We start from the raw sequence: 13,004 nt of genomic DNA, 5'->3' as shown, positions 1-13,004 counted from the left end.
CCTCCTCTGGTGCTTTTCCTTCCAAATCCCCATCCAACTTTGACTTTCATCCTCAATAGAATTGTCTACCCTCCCTGTTATTGTCTCTACGCCCTAGGAGTCCCGATTCCCCTTTGAGAGTTCAGACAATTGCTGGTATAATCAGTAGTTTGGTAAGATGACAAGAGATGTGGCCATGGAATTTAGCCAGAGGTAGATGACAAGGGAGGATACTGCTATGGTAAGTTCAAAGAACTGTGCCATAATCAACAATGGACACCAGCTACTCAGGCAGAAGGGGGTTCACAGACCTTAGATGAACAGCCTTGTTTGAGGGAAGCATCCAGACATCTGTGTCAGATGATCAGTTATTTGCACAGGAAGTGACAAATCTGTGAACCCTCTTATATTGGTCAGGCTTAGGGAGCACGCAGAGAAGCAGTGAGTGGAATTTGGTAAAGACTGGCAGTTAGAAGAACAGATGAATTATGTCTGAGACAGTTTGAAGTGTGAGACCCCCATTTCTACCGGCTTCAAGTAATTCTGAATTCTTGCAGTTTCACCTGTGGCCTCTCGCCACTGACAGCTGGGATTGCTATTTTCATTTTGAAATTCAGCTGTTCCTTTGCCAGTCTTGACACATTTTAAGCATGTACAGAAGCATGACTCATGGTACTCTCCAAAGGCCAAAGCACTTTAGTGTTCCATTCAATTCGCTCTCAGCTTCCTGATCTACTGGATACTCTCAGACCCAGATGCGAGATGAAGACCACAGGCAAATTTGAGAATCAGGAATTCAGCCAAGACATTTGGCAAAAAATTCTGGAGCCCACGAGAGGCCTGAGGGACAAGGAAAGGAGATTAAAGATCTAACTGCCAAGGTTTAACTTAATCTAAAAGAGCCTATTGATTAGATAGCACCCTTCTCTTCCATTAATAAGTGGGAACTAAAATGTTTGCAACTCCTGATTTGCTCTGAGACTGGGATCTCAGAGAGGAGAGAGGGATGGCTATTGAGATGCAGGTGTTAGAAGAGAGTGTAATCTCATCAGTCTGCTCATTAATTTCTATTAAAACACACACCAGCAAGACAAACTTTTGCACTAAATAATTGTGGCTTTATTTTTCTTTCACAAAATACAAAGTTTTGCACCACATTATAGTAGTGTTCCAACAGGAGAAAAATCCCAAGGCGTTCACTGGGAGGACTATACAATGCCGATTTTTATCATTCTTAATATTAAAACTGTCATGACAAAGTATGCTGACCATATAGAACATGCAGATTATTGCTTAGAACTTGCATATAGTTTAAAATGGCACACGTACAAAGTATATAAACATTTCAAATTTTTAGTGAAAGTACGGAAAAGACATTCATTACCCCTTCAAACAAGCACAACCCAAAACCAACATAAAAGATATTAAATTGCATTTTAATTGCTATGTCTTAGTAACACTGATTTATAAATTATCTGGTCTTATGCTTCATAAATAAAACAAAATTCTTCTGTCTTATGGAAATAAGTATGTTCTCAAATTCTTAAGTATATTTTGAGAGGCTTAAAAAATCTTTATGACAATATTATGTATTATAGTCTCAGAAAAAAATTTGTACATACCACTATAGCTGATGCATGTGCTGTAGTTTTTTAGTAGCTTTTTCAAATAAAATCTATGTCTAAATGTTATTACAAATTCAAACAATTCAAAAATGTCATAATTTATCCTAGTTTTAAGAGTATATACATGAGAATTCCTTAAGCAAAAAGCAGATACATTCTCACAGAAATAAACCAAGCAAGAAACAAACACAGCAAATTTTATTTACAGCTATATTTTTAGGTTTCATTAACCAAGAAGTAGCAAATGACTATAATGCATAATTATAGAACTGCATAAAAACACAAAGAAAAAAAAGATATCTAACAAGTTTCCAGCCAGAGGTATAATGCTTATAAATCTGAGATTTAGAAATATTTCTCATTGCTTTTGGTCTTGTGTATAGGGCCTGATATGAAGACTGTCTGCTGTTCAAAGTGAATAAATGTAAACATTTTCAACACAAACACACCAATCTTCAGGAGCTGCCTACTGCGATCCAAAACATCCCCCCCAATTAAGGGGTGGCATGCTATCACATACATAGGAGTTGAAGTCCAGACCAGAAAGATAATCGGGCTCAACTCCTGTTTTGTACTCTGGGAAACACCAAATAATTCATTAGCTATTAAGTTTGTTTTTAAAGAAACATGACTATAACAAGGTCTATTCTGCTGAAAGCAGGACTCTAAAATAATTCTCCCACAAGCCAGACTGCTCCCCTTCCCTACCCCCTCATCAAAACAGTTCAATTTTCACTGCTGTCATGGGGGCTAAAAAGAACATTCATATAATTAACATGCCTACAGTAAATCTCCAGCTGAAACACTTTATAAAACTCTTATTGCTAAACCAGTTTAAGAAAAAGAAATTACAGATGTTTCTTAATAAAACCATAATTAGCTTTGCTTCATGTTGTAAACAGGTATTATTAAATGCTGACTGGCTTCCCGTAGCTTCTTAATAAATTGTGGTTTGTGTGATCTTTATTTAAACTTACAATGCTTGTTTCAATGAGAGAAGCTATTTGTAAACTTTGAAACTTGGACAAGAGATTGTGAAACTTATGGATGTCTAGGGCGGTCTCAGAAGGTGATAAACGTGCTGGTTTAAGGATGGGGGTTACTGAAGTTCAAGGGGCATTGGAGGGAAGAAGAGGACAGGTTGGGTGGGTCTGGAGAGAAAACTCTAGATGGAGGGAAAAGCATTATTTTTGAAAGGAAAAGAAATCTTGCTGTCTCTTCCAACTCTAAGTCCTGGGGGCTTTGCTAATTCCTGCACATACCACATGCATTTTGCATCAGTTTGCTTCCCATAGCGCGAGCATAAACCAGCTGTAGTTAAGGCTGGGAGGTGTGTGTGCAGTTTCTTCACACAGGAAGGCTCTCACTGGTGTGTTGGCTCACACCTGCTGAAATACACTGTGTTGCTCTTCTGATAAAATATTTGCTTCTGATGGAATCCAAAAACATAAAAAAATGCATAAGCTTTTTATGAACTATTGATGTCCCACAGCAACGTGGGCTTTGCAATTTCACAAAACACTAAGCCACTGGAAGCCAATTAATGCAAACAAATCAATCTTCAAGTTGCATATTTATATATTTGGCGTTATCAGCAATGTGGAAACCAATGTATTCAGATATTTTAATAGGGTCACTTGGAACACGGTTATTTCCTTTTAAAAAAATGAAAGAAGCGATGCATGGTGGCGCACACCTTTAGTCCCAGCACTCGGGAGGCAGAGGCAGGCAGATCTCTGTGAGTTCAAGGCCAGCCTGGTCTACATAGTGAGTTCCAGGACAGCTGGGGCTACAGGGAGACCCTGTCTCAAAAAGACCAAAAAAAAAAAAAAAAAAAAAAAAAAGAGAGAGAGAAAGAAATGCATGCACTATGACCACCACTTTTCCCTTTGTGTCTAACAATGTGCCTAACAAATGCCACCAGCAATCAACCTTAATTCTCAAACCAGAGAACTTGTTGCCAAATGCCCAGTGTGCCTCAGAAGAAGTACACATCTAAAAAGTGAAACTTGGAGTCAAATTACTAAAATTTAGGAAAAAATCTCATTCAAATACCTATAAATTAGGCAGTTTTAAAAATTAGTCCCTTATGGACTGAGTTTATCCATAATATAGCAAAGTGGCTCTTAGAGATGATAAAGATATGCTATTATTTCTCTTAACATAGGGCTTGTCTATGAAATAACAAAATAACAATGGGAATAAAAACTTGATATCAACATACCATAGGATACTTTAAGCTTGAGTTAATTTCTTTGCATGCATATGTAACGGCGTTTTGAATTTTAAATAAATGCAAACAATCTTTTAAATGATTTTGAAACAAGAATGCAAACTCTAAAAAATCAAGTTCAAAATTGCTTTAATTCTCACAAATAAAATATTGAATGCAAGATCTATGATCAAGTATGGTATTAGTTAATTTTCACTCATTTTTCAGTTTCACAAGAACTTTTATTTTCTAGAATACTACATATTCAGATTATCACTAACCTTTTCTAGAAAAATAGAATTGCTTAAAAATTTATACCAATTTGCTTTTATTTTCTATAAATATTTTCAGAGTTCTTAAATATCAGAATGCCTAATAGACTCACGAATGTAAATTAGTCCATATAGCCAAAATACTTAATATCTAAAATAACTACCAAAATTTGTCATTCGATAAATGAAAATTTCATTGTTCAAGAAATATGTTCTGTCTTTATTTGCATTTTAGGTTGATAAATATAACCACAGAAGAGCAAAACACAGCTCCTGCGAAGGCCTGACTTGAAGCAGCACGGCAGTCTGGGGGTTATTCCCACTGCTTTTCTCCTGTATGAAGAAATGTGTAAAACCTACTTTGGGATACTGTATCTGATCTGATAAGAACTGCTGGCTAAGGGAATGACAAATCTTGGTCTGACAGTTTGATATTCTGAATACGCTTGTTTGGTGAGCAGCTACACGAATCAATGAAAAGTGACACTGATGAAGTATAAATGAAAAGGTACAGGAGACGCACGCGGCTCTCTACTCCGCATTCAGTGGTGAGTTTAGAAACTGTTCAGAGCTGTAGCAATATCGAAAAGTCAAAAATATTTATTTCAAGGTTTATTTCTTTTTTAGTGAATTTCTAAAATAGTTTTATAATATAAATTTTTTCCTTGCTTTTTTTTTTTAAAGCCCACTTTTCTTGCCCAAAAGCCAAGAACAATATAAAGTCAGTTGTATTCCTAGACCTTCACCCTTCAGACAAACAATACGTATTTGACAGCCTATGATGTGGACACAGCAATACATTTAGCAAGCAATTACCAATGTAATATTATCTACTTTAAAAACAAATTCCTATCTTTTACATTATCTTTCAAAAAATAAATGTACCTAGTATAAGCCAAGAAACTTTATTTTATCCCTTAGTTGACTGAAATTTCAATTCTCATCTTTAACCATACTAGGATTTCTCAGACTCTACCTCTATTGGACAATTAAATTAAACTACATTCTATTAAAAGTCTTGATTACATTCATTTAGCTTCCTTTCGCCATCATATGATAAACAGTGAAAGAAAAAGCATTCTCTTTCAAACTGAGAATCTGAATGGATTAGATCTTTTGGTTTAGGTTCAACTAAGTTCAAGTATTTACCACTAGTTGAATTAAATCTCTCTTTTTCTTAAGAACAATCATCAAGTCAAGTACTTCAGAAAAATAAATAAAGGCAATAGCTAAATATATAATTCTATATTTGGATTGCAAGAATCAAAGCAAAAGTAAACACATACATAACAAAATCAGTCACTTATCTTCTTCACACAGGATAATTTTGATAATCAGAATACTTGGGTTAAATCACCTTATTTCCTGCCTTTTCTTTACATGGACTAATACAAAGACCGGCAAGCAAGCCTGAGTAGAAACTGTGAACAAAATATAAATACTGATTTTTTTTTTTTTTTTTTTTTGCAGTTTTGGTCTCACCCAAAAGAGGCCTATCTTACCATGACAAACACTGGTACTGATGGTGTCAGGTTCTGAACTTGGAAGATTTTGCAAGAAATGTATTTTTCATAGAAAAAGTAGAAAGGCAGCGGAGGGGATGACAGTGTTGAAGACATTTTCCTAATGATTCCTCCTATTAGCCTATGTAGGCATCTATCAGCATGCATTTTTTAGAAGACATTCATTCCTTAGGAATGTCGTCCATAAGATCTGTATTAATCCTTGCCTTACTAGAAAATAAAAAAGTAATTGGATAAAGTGCTAAAAATAGAATAAAGTGACATCAGAAAAACATTGTAAAATACAGGAAGGATTTTCCATGATATTCTCAAAGTGAGTAAAATACTTCATTGTTAATAGATGCTTGTGTATCATGAAAAATATGTCACTTCTAATAGCCTAGGAAAAAGGACATGTCAACAATTTAGAAATTAAACACAACACATCACAGGCATTGACATTAGAAAAGAATGTAGCACAACAAAATGTTGAGCTTTTTATAGATTTTGAAGTAGTTCTCATTCCTTCAACAAAATGGGTGGCACAACAAGGGTACCAGATCACCAGTCATTCTTCCACAGAGAAAAATCCCCATGTAGGCTAACAGAGTTCTGAAGTTTCACCACTCTACTTACAACTTTTATTTAAACCTTTAAATTTTTATCCATGCTTATAATGCAGAAGGAAAGAAGAAATCTTAGAATGAAAACCAAATTTTATTTTCTCTTTTCTAAGGGTTAAAAAAAGAGAAACCACTGAAACCCTGAAGAACAATTATAATTAATAAAGAAGCACAAGAACATGCCAAGAATTCACCCTATTAGTAGATATGATGTGGGTAGTAATAAAGACTGCTTATTTAGACAACTGTTTTGACAAAGCACACCTTTAATCAAGTTTTCCATTCTGAAGGCTATTTTTGGCTTTCTCTTGTCTGATGAGAGAGATGACCTTGATGCATCCTTTTGTAATTTTGATCATCCACATGACATTCATCACATCCAAAACAATACAAGTAGAGATCCAGGCATACTGGATGATGGGCCCGAGCCTCATGTAGGGTTCTGTTCCATAAACAGAATACATGAAGAAATACAAAGGAGGTATTGAAACAATCCGCACAATGAAAAATACCACTGTCATGAGTATTCCATTGATGACATTGGCTTTGGAAAACTTGGGGTACTTCAGGGCTTCAAAGAACCATCTGAAAAGAGAATCAAACCTCACATTTATTCTGCAACTCTGAGAATCAGCAATCTTAACCTTAACATTTATAGAACTCAAGGAACATCTCTTTACGGTTTATATGAAGGGGTTGGGGAGATGGCTCAGTAGATAAACTGCTTTCTATGCAAGCATGAGGACTGAGCTCGGATCTCCAGCACCCATGTAAAAACAGCCAGGTATGGCAGTGTATATACGTTACCCCAGTACGGGGGGGGGGGGGAGGCACAGGCACACACAGGTGTACATGCACCAACACCCACACAACAAAGTTTATATGAAGAGGCAAACACAGTACTGAAAAAGAACAGCTGGAGGACTCATACTACCTATGTTCAGGATATTACTATAAAGGTACATAATCAAGATGGCATGGCATTGGTGGAATAAAACTAATGCTACAGAATAGGAAGCTCTGAACAGATACACACAAATATACTCAACTGATTCTAAAAAGTATTATTTTATTTTATGTGTCTGAGTGTATTGCCTGCATGTATGTAAGTGTACCTGTGTCGTGCAGTGCCCACATGTCTTCTGACCTCTGCAGGCACTGCACAACATCGGTGCACTTATATACATGCAGACAATACACTCATACACATAAAATAAAAATAATTTTTAAAAAAGAATATTTAACTTGTATGTCTCTTATGGCCGCTCTACTTAACAGTATAGATGCTGAGGTTAGTTCAGCAGTCCAAGAAGAGGTAATAGGTTAAAGCACCACCAGACAGATGGAGAAGAGGTGGCAGAGAAATAAATATGAGGAAATGACATGCTAAGATCTGACAAGGTACCAATTATGTGTGAAGGAGAAACAGTCAAGATGATTCCCATATGTTAAGCAAGGGTAACTCAGTAGACTGAGTCTCTGGGTCACAGGATCATGGGAATGAATGCAGGGAGGCACTATGATTTTAGATGTATTACTTCTGATATCTTACCTGAGAGAAGGGAGTTAGAAGTGGACAATACTCAATATACTCTTTTTATAGGGAATACAACTGTAGTACAGGGATAACGTGTTCAGGGTCATGGCCAGTATGTCAAAGTTGAATTGGAGAGAAGGGAGTTAGAAGTGGACAATACTCAATATACTCTTTTTATAGGGACCAACTGTAGTACAGGGATAACGTGTTCAGGGTCATGGTCAGTATGTCAAAGTTGAATTACAACTTGGGTTTGTCTTCTCCACAAACTCCTATATAGTCCATTACACTAAGATAAGCAGTGGGTAAGGGCTGAAATCTTGAGAGGGAAGAACTCAGGGAAAAGTATAGAGACAATCAGGGGGCTGAGAAGAGAGCTCTGAGGACCATTAGCACTTAGAGATCTGCTTCATGCAAACTGGAAGCAGATGGCCAGAGGGAAGCAGGAGAACCAGGTGAGTGTGGATCATGAAGCAAGGAGGCCCAGCATCGGAAAGGTGTGGTCAGCACAATCAGGTCCACAGACAGATGCAACAAGAAATGAAAGGAAATTCACTAATTTTGCAACTGGAAGCTATTGGCACCTTTGGTTAAACTGCTCTGGTAAAATGGTAGATGAAGAACCTAATTATAATGAATGAACAGCAGAGAAGTGACAAGATAGAGAAAGCAAAGGTAAGCGTCTGGGGTTTGCTAAATTTTAACGTAATGAACACATACTAGAATGAGTTGTCACTGAATAACAAGCATTACACACATTAATCCCACCTAATCTTCCTAACTGTGAGGTCTTCCGTAATTACTGGCCTGTGTTATAGGGTAAAAAACAGAAGCTCAGAGAGTTTAAGTCACTCTCCTTACATGATGTAAGGATCGATCAGAATCCAGGATTCTCCACTTAGAACATGCTCTTTCATCTATATCTATGTTTTCACATTATCAGAGTCTCTGAACAGTGTAAAAAAATTTTTTTTTTGAGACAGGAGCTCATATAGCCCAGGCTGGCCTGGAACTCACTACGTAGTTAAGGATAAACTTCAACTCCTCATTCTCCTACCTCCATCTCCCAAGAAATGGGATTAAGGATGTGTATGACTATGTCCAGCATCAAGAAACCATTTCTGAAAAAAGTATAAATGGCCTTAAACCCAATGAATAGATTATCTTCATGTAGAAAAGTAGTGGAAATGCCAACTTTCTCTTTACTTAGAAAAAAACAACCAAAACACAAAACAAAACAAAAAGATGATCCAAGCTAATCGCCTGTAAACATAATATCAGACCTCCTGAAAAGTAGATTAAATGTATTTATAGCAGGAGAGCCTTCATATATAGGATACTTTTAGAAGAATAGACCTAGTCTAGGACTGCTTATGGCACACAACTCAGGAAGGTATAAATATGGTCTCTGACCCTGTTGGGGATGCCACAGAAGCTGGGTAACTATGAGAATTAAGTGGTGATGTTTTTATAACAGGAAAGCTCTTCTTATGTCAATGATATGAACCACATACATGACTTTGAGATCTCTCAGGTAATCCAGAGTGTGTCTGATACAGAAAAGATGTAGGAGTCATCTCCATGGTCCCGGGCTTCTCCCTGCTATGCTTATGCCTCATAGTCACCAGTGTCCTTGATTTCATTCATAGGCTAGGACTCCTATATCTTTTCTGCATCAGATATACTCTGGATTACTTGTGAGGTCTCTAATGTAGAACCATAGATTTGGAGAGAAAGGGATGGCTCAACAGTTCAAGAATCAGCAGACCTTGTTAAATGAAGTAAGGTAACAATATATTCATCAATAAACAGGGACAGCTTTTCTACCTTCAGACTTTGGGGATGAGGAACTCAGGGTCAGAAACAGAACTGGACTCAAGATGAGCCAGATGGTGTTTGTTCTGAAGAGCTACTCTGAATCCTGAGACTTGTGAACACAGTTCATCTTACACTACTCAGTATCAAGGGTAAAATAATGCTGTGAACCAGTCAGAATAAAGCACAGGTGTATTGCAGAGGGCTGGGCTCAAAAGGCAGCTTGTGTAAGTTACTGGAACCTAAAGGTAGCTTGTGTAAGTGGAACCCAAGGCCCACTTTACTCATTTGCACAATGGTGACAATAATTCATATCACATATTCTTGGTTTTTATATAAAAGAACAGTCTCTTGGAGAAAAGCTTTCTCAAACTAAAAATAAACAACACAACTTTAAGATAATCAATGGCATGAGTAACTTACCGCTGATTCACAAAAGGGCTGGAAAGCTCTGCAAGCAGGCGAAAATTGGCAATGTATGCAAGCACTCCATCTTTCTGGATGATAAACAGAAACACAATATCAGGGATAACATTCTTATTACAATTACAAATACTCTAGAAATAGCCAATAGCTCCAAGGTATAATTGAACAATATTAAAACAGACCAGGAAGTTTTCCACCTTTCATTATAAAAATGATTTTCTCAGACTGCTGGACAAAAAACAATCCCATGGTAGCATAAATTTCAAAAGTTGAGAAGTTCTATAATGAACACCTATGGGCACTCATTTTAACATATATAGGATACAAAAGTGCTTTGATATTGCAAAAGTGTAATTATCCTAAGTCTGTGAACAGATACATAATTGCCAAATGCAACAACATTCCAAATCTCATCTATAACAGTTAATCTAAAATAGGTATCTGCTGATCAGAGAATCCCAGAGCTAAAATGCATACACACATTTGAGATTTATATTATACCTAGTATCTTCTAAGTACCAATTTAATAAGTAGGAAAAACAGCAGAGTATAACAAACATTAGAAATAAAATTCTTGGAATTGTATTTAATGTACTTTTTTTAAAAAACCATGAAGTGGACTGGTGAGATGGCTCAATGGGTAAAGGCACTTTGCCACCGGAACTGAGGACCTTAGTTCATTCCCTAGATCCCACACGGTAGAAGGAGAACCAACTCCTGCAAATTGTTCTCTGACCTCCACACATGTGGCACACTGTGGCACACACACTTGCACAAGCGTAAGTGTAATTTTAAAACTGTCCAGAGGTAAATGGAATCACCCTAACACTTCTGATCATATCAGAGTTATAATACATCATGGAAAACAGTCTGACCTATCTCTAATCCATTAGATGCACACAAAACTTGGTCAACAATTTTTCTACTAGATATAGCATGCTAAATTGAAACAACATAAAGCATTTAAAAAGGAGGGTTTTTTTATTTGAAGATTTTACTACTTATCCACATAATCATTTTAGGAATTTAAAATTCAGAGCTTGACTACAAGCTAATTTTTATTTTTTCTTTAGTGACACTGAAATGTATTGCTGAGTAAGAAGTTGTGGGGAAGCGTTAGCCAGAGAGAGTAAACCAACAGGCAAGCTAAGCTGTGTGTGCACAAGAAGAGCCAACTTGTTAACGATCACCCAGGACATTGCCAAACCTAAAACAGCAATGTGCTGGAAATCATGACATGTGGTTTTATTACTTTAACACAGAGGCAGACGCAGGTGGATCTCTGTGATTTCAGCCTGGTCTACATAGTGAGCTACAAGGAGATCCTGTCTCAAAAAGACCAAAAAAAAGGGGGGAGGTACTAATTAAATGTATTATCTACATTGAATTTTTAAAGCTGGTCTTTTTCTATCCCATGATATACCAGGATTTTTTATTTTCTGTTTCCTTCTTCAATGACTGTTCTTCATTCCCAGTGACACTCTTTGCAACTTAAGGGAATCCTTTTCTTGATTACAGTATGTAAAGGAATTGCAATCAAAAATTAAACTCATTTTGACTGGCATTCTGCTCCTCAGCTTACCTTGTGCCAGTTGCTGGTATCAATTCACTATGATGAGCCCAAGTTACATATTCTCCCAACAAAGATGTTCAGGTAAAGAATGCCTGGATTTTATTGTAACAGCAGGCATTCAGAATTATAAAAAGTTTCTAGTTCCCCAGAAATGTCTACCCACTTTCTATCTAAAATCTTGTTTTAGTAGACCAGCTTTTGTCAGTTAAGTTCCTTGGTAGTAGAAATTCATCACTTATGCTATACTTATGTCTAAAACAGACATCAAGATTATATACTCAAGGTATACTGAATTCCCAATAAGTTATAATAAAGAGTCCTGCTTAATGTAGCAACCATTTACTAATAAGTTTTGTTGTTTTTTGAGACAGGGTCTCATGTAGTCCATGTAGATCTTGAATTCACCATGTAGCTGAGATGACTCTGAACTCCTAATCTTCCTGCCTCCATCACGCCTAATGTGATGTGGTGCTGGAGATCAAACCCAGAGCCTGTGCACAGTAAGCGAGAGCCCTACCAACACAGCTATGTCCTCAGCCCTATCTGAATCAGTTTATGACATCTTTATCACTCTTTCATGGATTTTTTTGGTTTTGCTTTTCACAGTACTGGGGATTAAACTCAGGGCCTTGTGCATGCTAGGCAAGCACTCTAACACAGCCACATTTCTAGTCCCTAGTTTAATTTCAGTTTTGAAGTCGTCATATTTCCAAAAACTGAGTAATTGCTTCATTATATGAGTTTTTCCTGCAACCAGCACATAACTTCAAATAACTCAGGTACCTCCTTTGGTAAGCTCCTTATGTCCTCCCCAAAGATCATCAAACAGTTCTGAGAAACTTCTCATAAATGTGGCGCTTATTGCAGTCCTCCATTCTTGTCCTCATCTTATTTCCAAATTAAAGTTGGATACTCTCATCCCAACTCAGAAAATATGCATTTATGGCATGCTGACTTCTCAGCGCCTTTTCGGGGCCAGCAGCAGTCATGGACGTGTTAAAGGCATGTGTCTTCTGAGGCTAGCCCTTGTCCCCACCAAGTTAAATTAAAACAAGAAAAACCAGACATTAAAGTGGTTCTACAGGTTGGGAAGACATTTAAAAAGGATCAAATACTTTATAAAATTATCAGTATCAGGGGCAGGAGAGATGGTTCTGCGGTTAAGAGCACTGGCCGCTCTCATGGAGTACCCGAGTTCGATTCCCAGCACCCACATGGCACCTAACAACTAGTTCCAGGGGATGCAACACCCTCTTTTGATCCCTGTGGGCATTGCACAGCATGGGTGCACTTACATACATAGCAGGCAATACATTCATACACAAAAAATAAAAATAATCCTCAATGCTGGGTGTGGTGGGACACGCCTGTAGTCCCAGCACTTGGGAGGCAAAGGCAGGCAGATCTCTGTGAGTTCAAGGCCAGCCTGGTCTACATAGT

At 37.2% G+C, this 13,004-nt stretch overlaps 1 protein-coding gene across 5 annotated transcripts in view; it reads right to left on the bottom strand.

Annotated features, from left to right (window-relative positions):
- Positions 1-3,949: 3,949 nt before the first annotated feature.
- The window catches only part of LOC103734639 (transmembrane protein 56), a 72,417-nt gene continuing 63,362 nt past the window's right edge, over positions 3,950-13,004 (bottom strand). For all 5 annotated transcript variants that reach the window (XM_029563827.1, XM_008833676.3, XM_029563829.1 and 2 more), the window contains exons 6-7: positions 9,989-10,062; positions 3,950-6,798 (exon numbers count right to left, since the gene is read on the bottom strand). In XM_029563827.1, the coding sequence (XP_029419687.1) occupies positions 6,480-6,798; positions 9,989-10,062 (393 nt within the window). In that variant the 3' untranslated portion in view covers positions 3,950-6,479. The remainder of the gene's footprint in view (positions 6,799-9,988; positions 10,063-13,004) is intronic.

The sequence above is a fragment of the Nannospalax galili genome, unplaced genomic scaffold, assembly GCF_000622305.1.
Source record: "Nannospalax galili isolate Female #2095 unplaced genomic scaffold, S.galili_v1.0 scaffold255, whole genome shotgun sequence".
NCBI lineage: Eukaryota > Metazoa > Chordata > Mammalia > Rodentia > Spalacidae > Nannospalax > Nannospalax galili.
The sequence above is the reverse complement of the archived record's forward strand: the minus strand, read 5'-3'. Positions and strand labels throughout refer to the sequence as shown.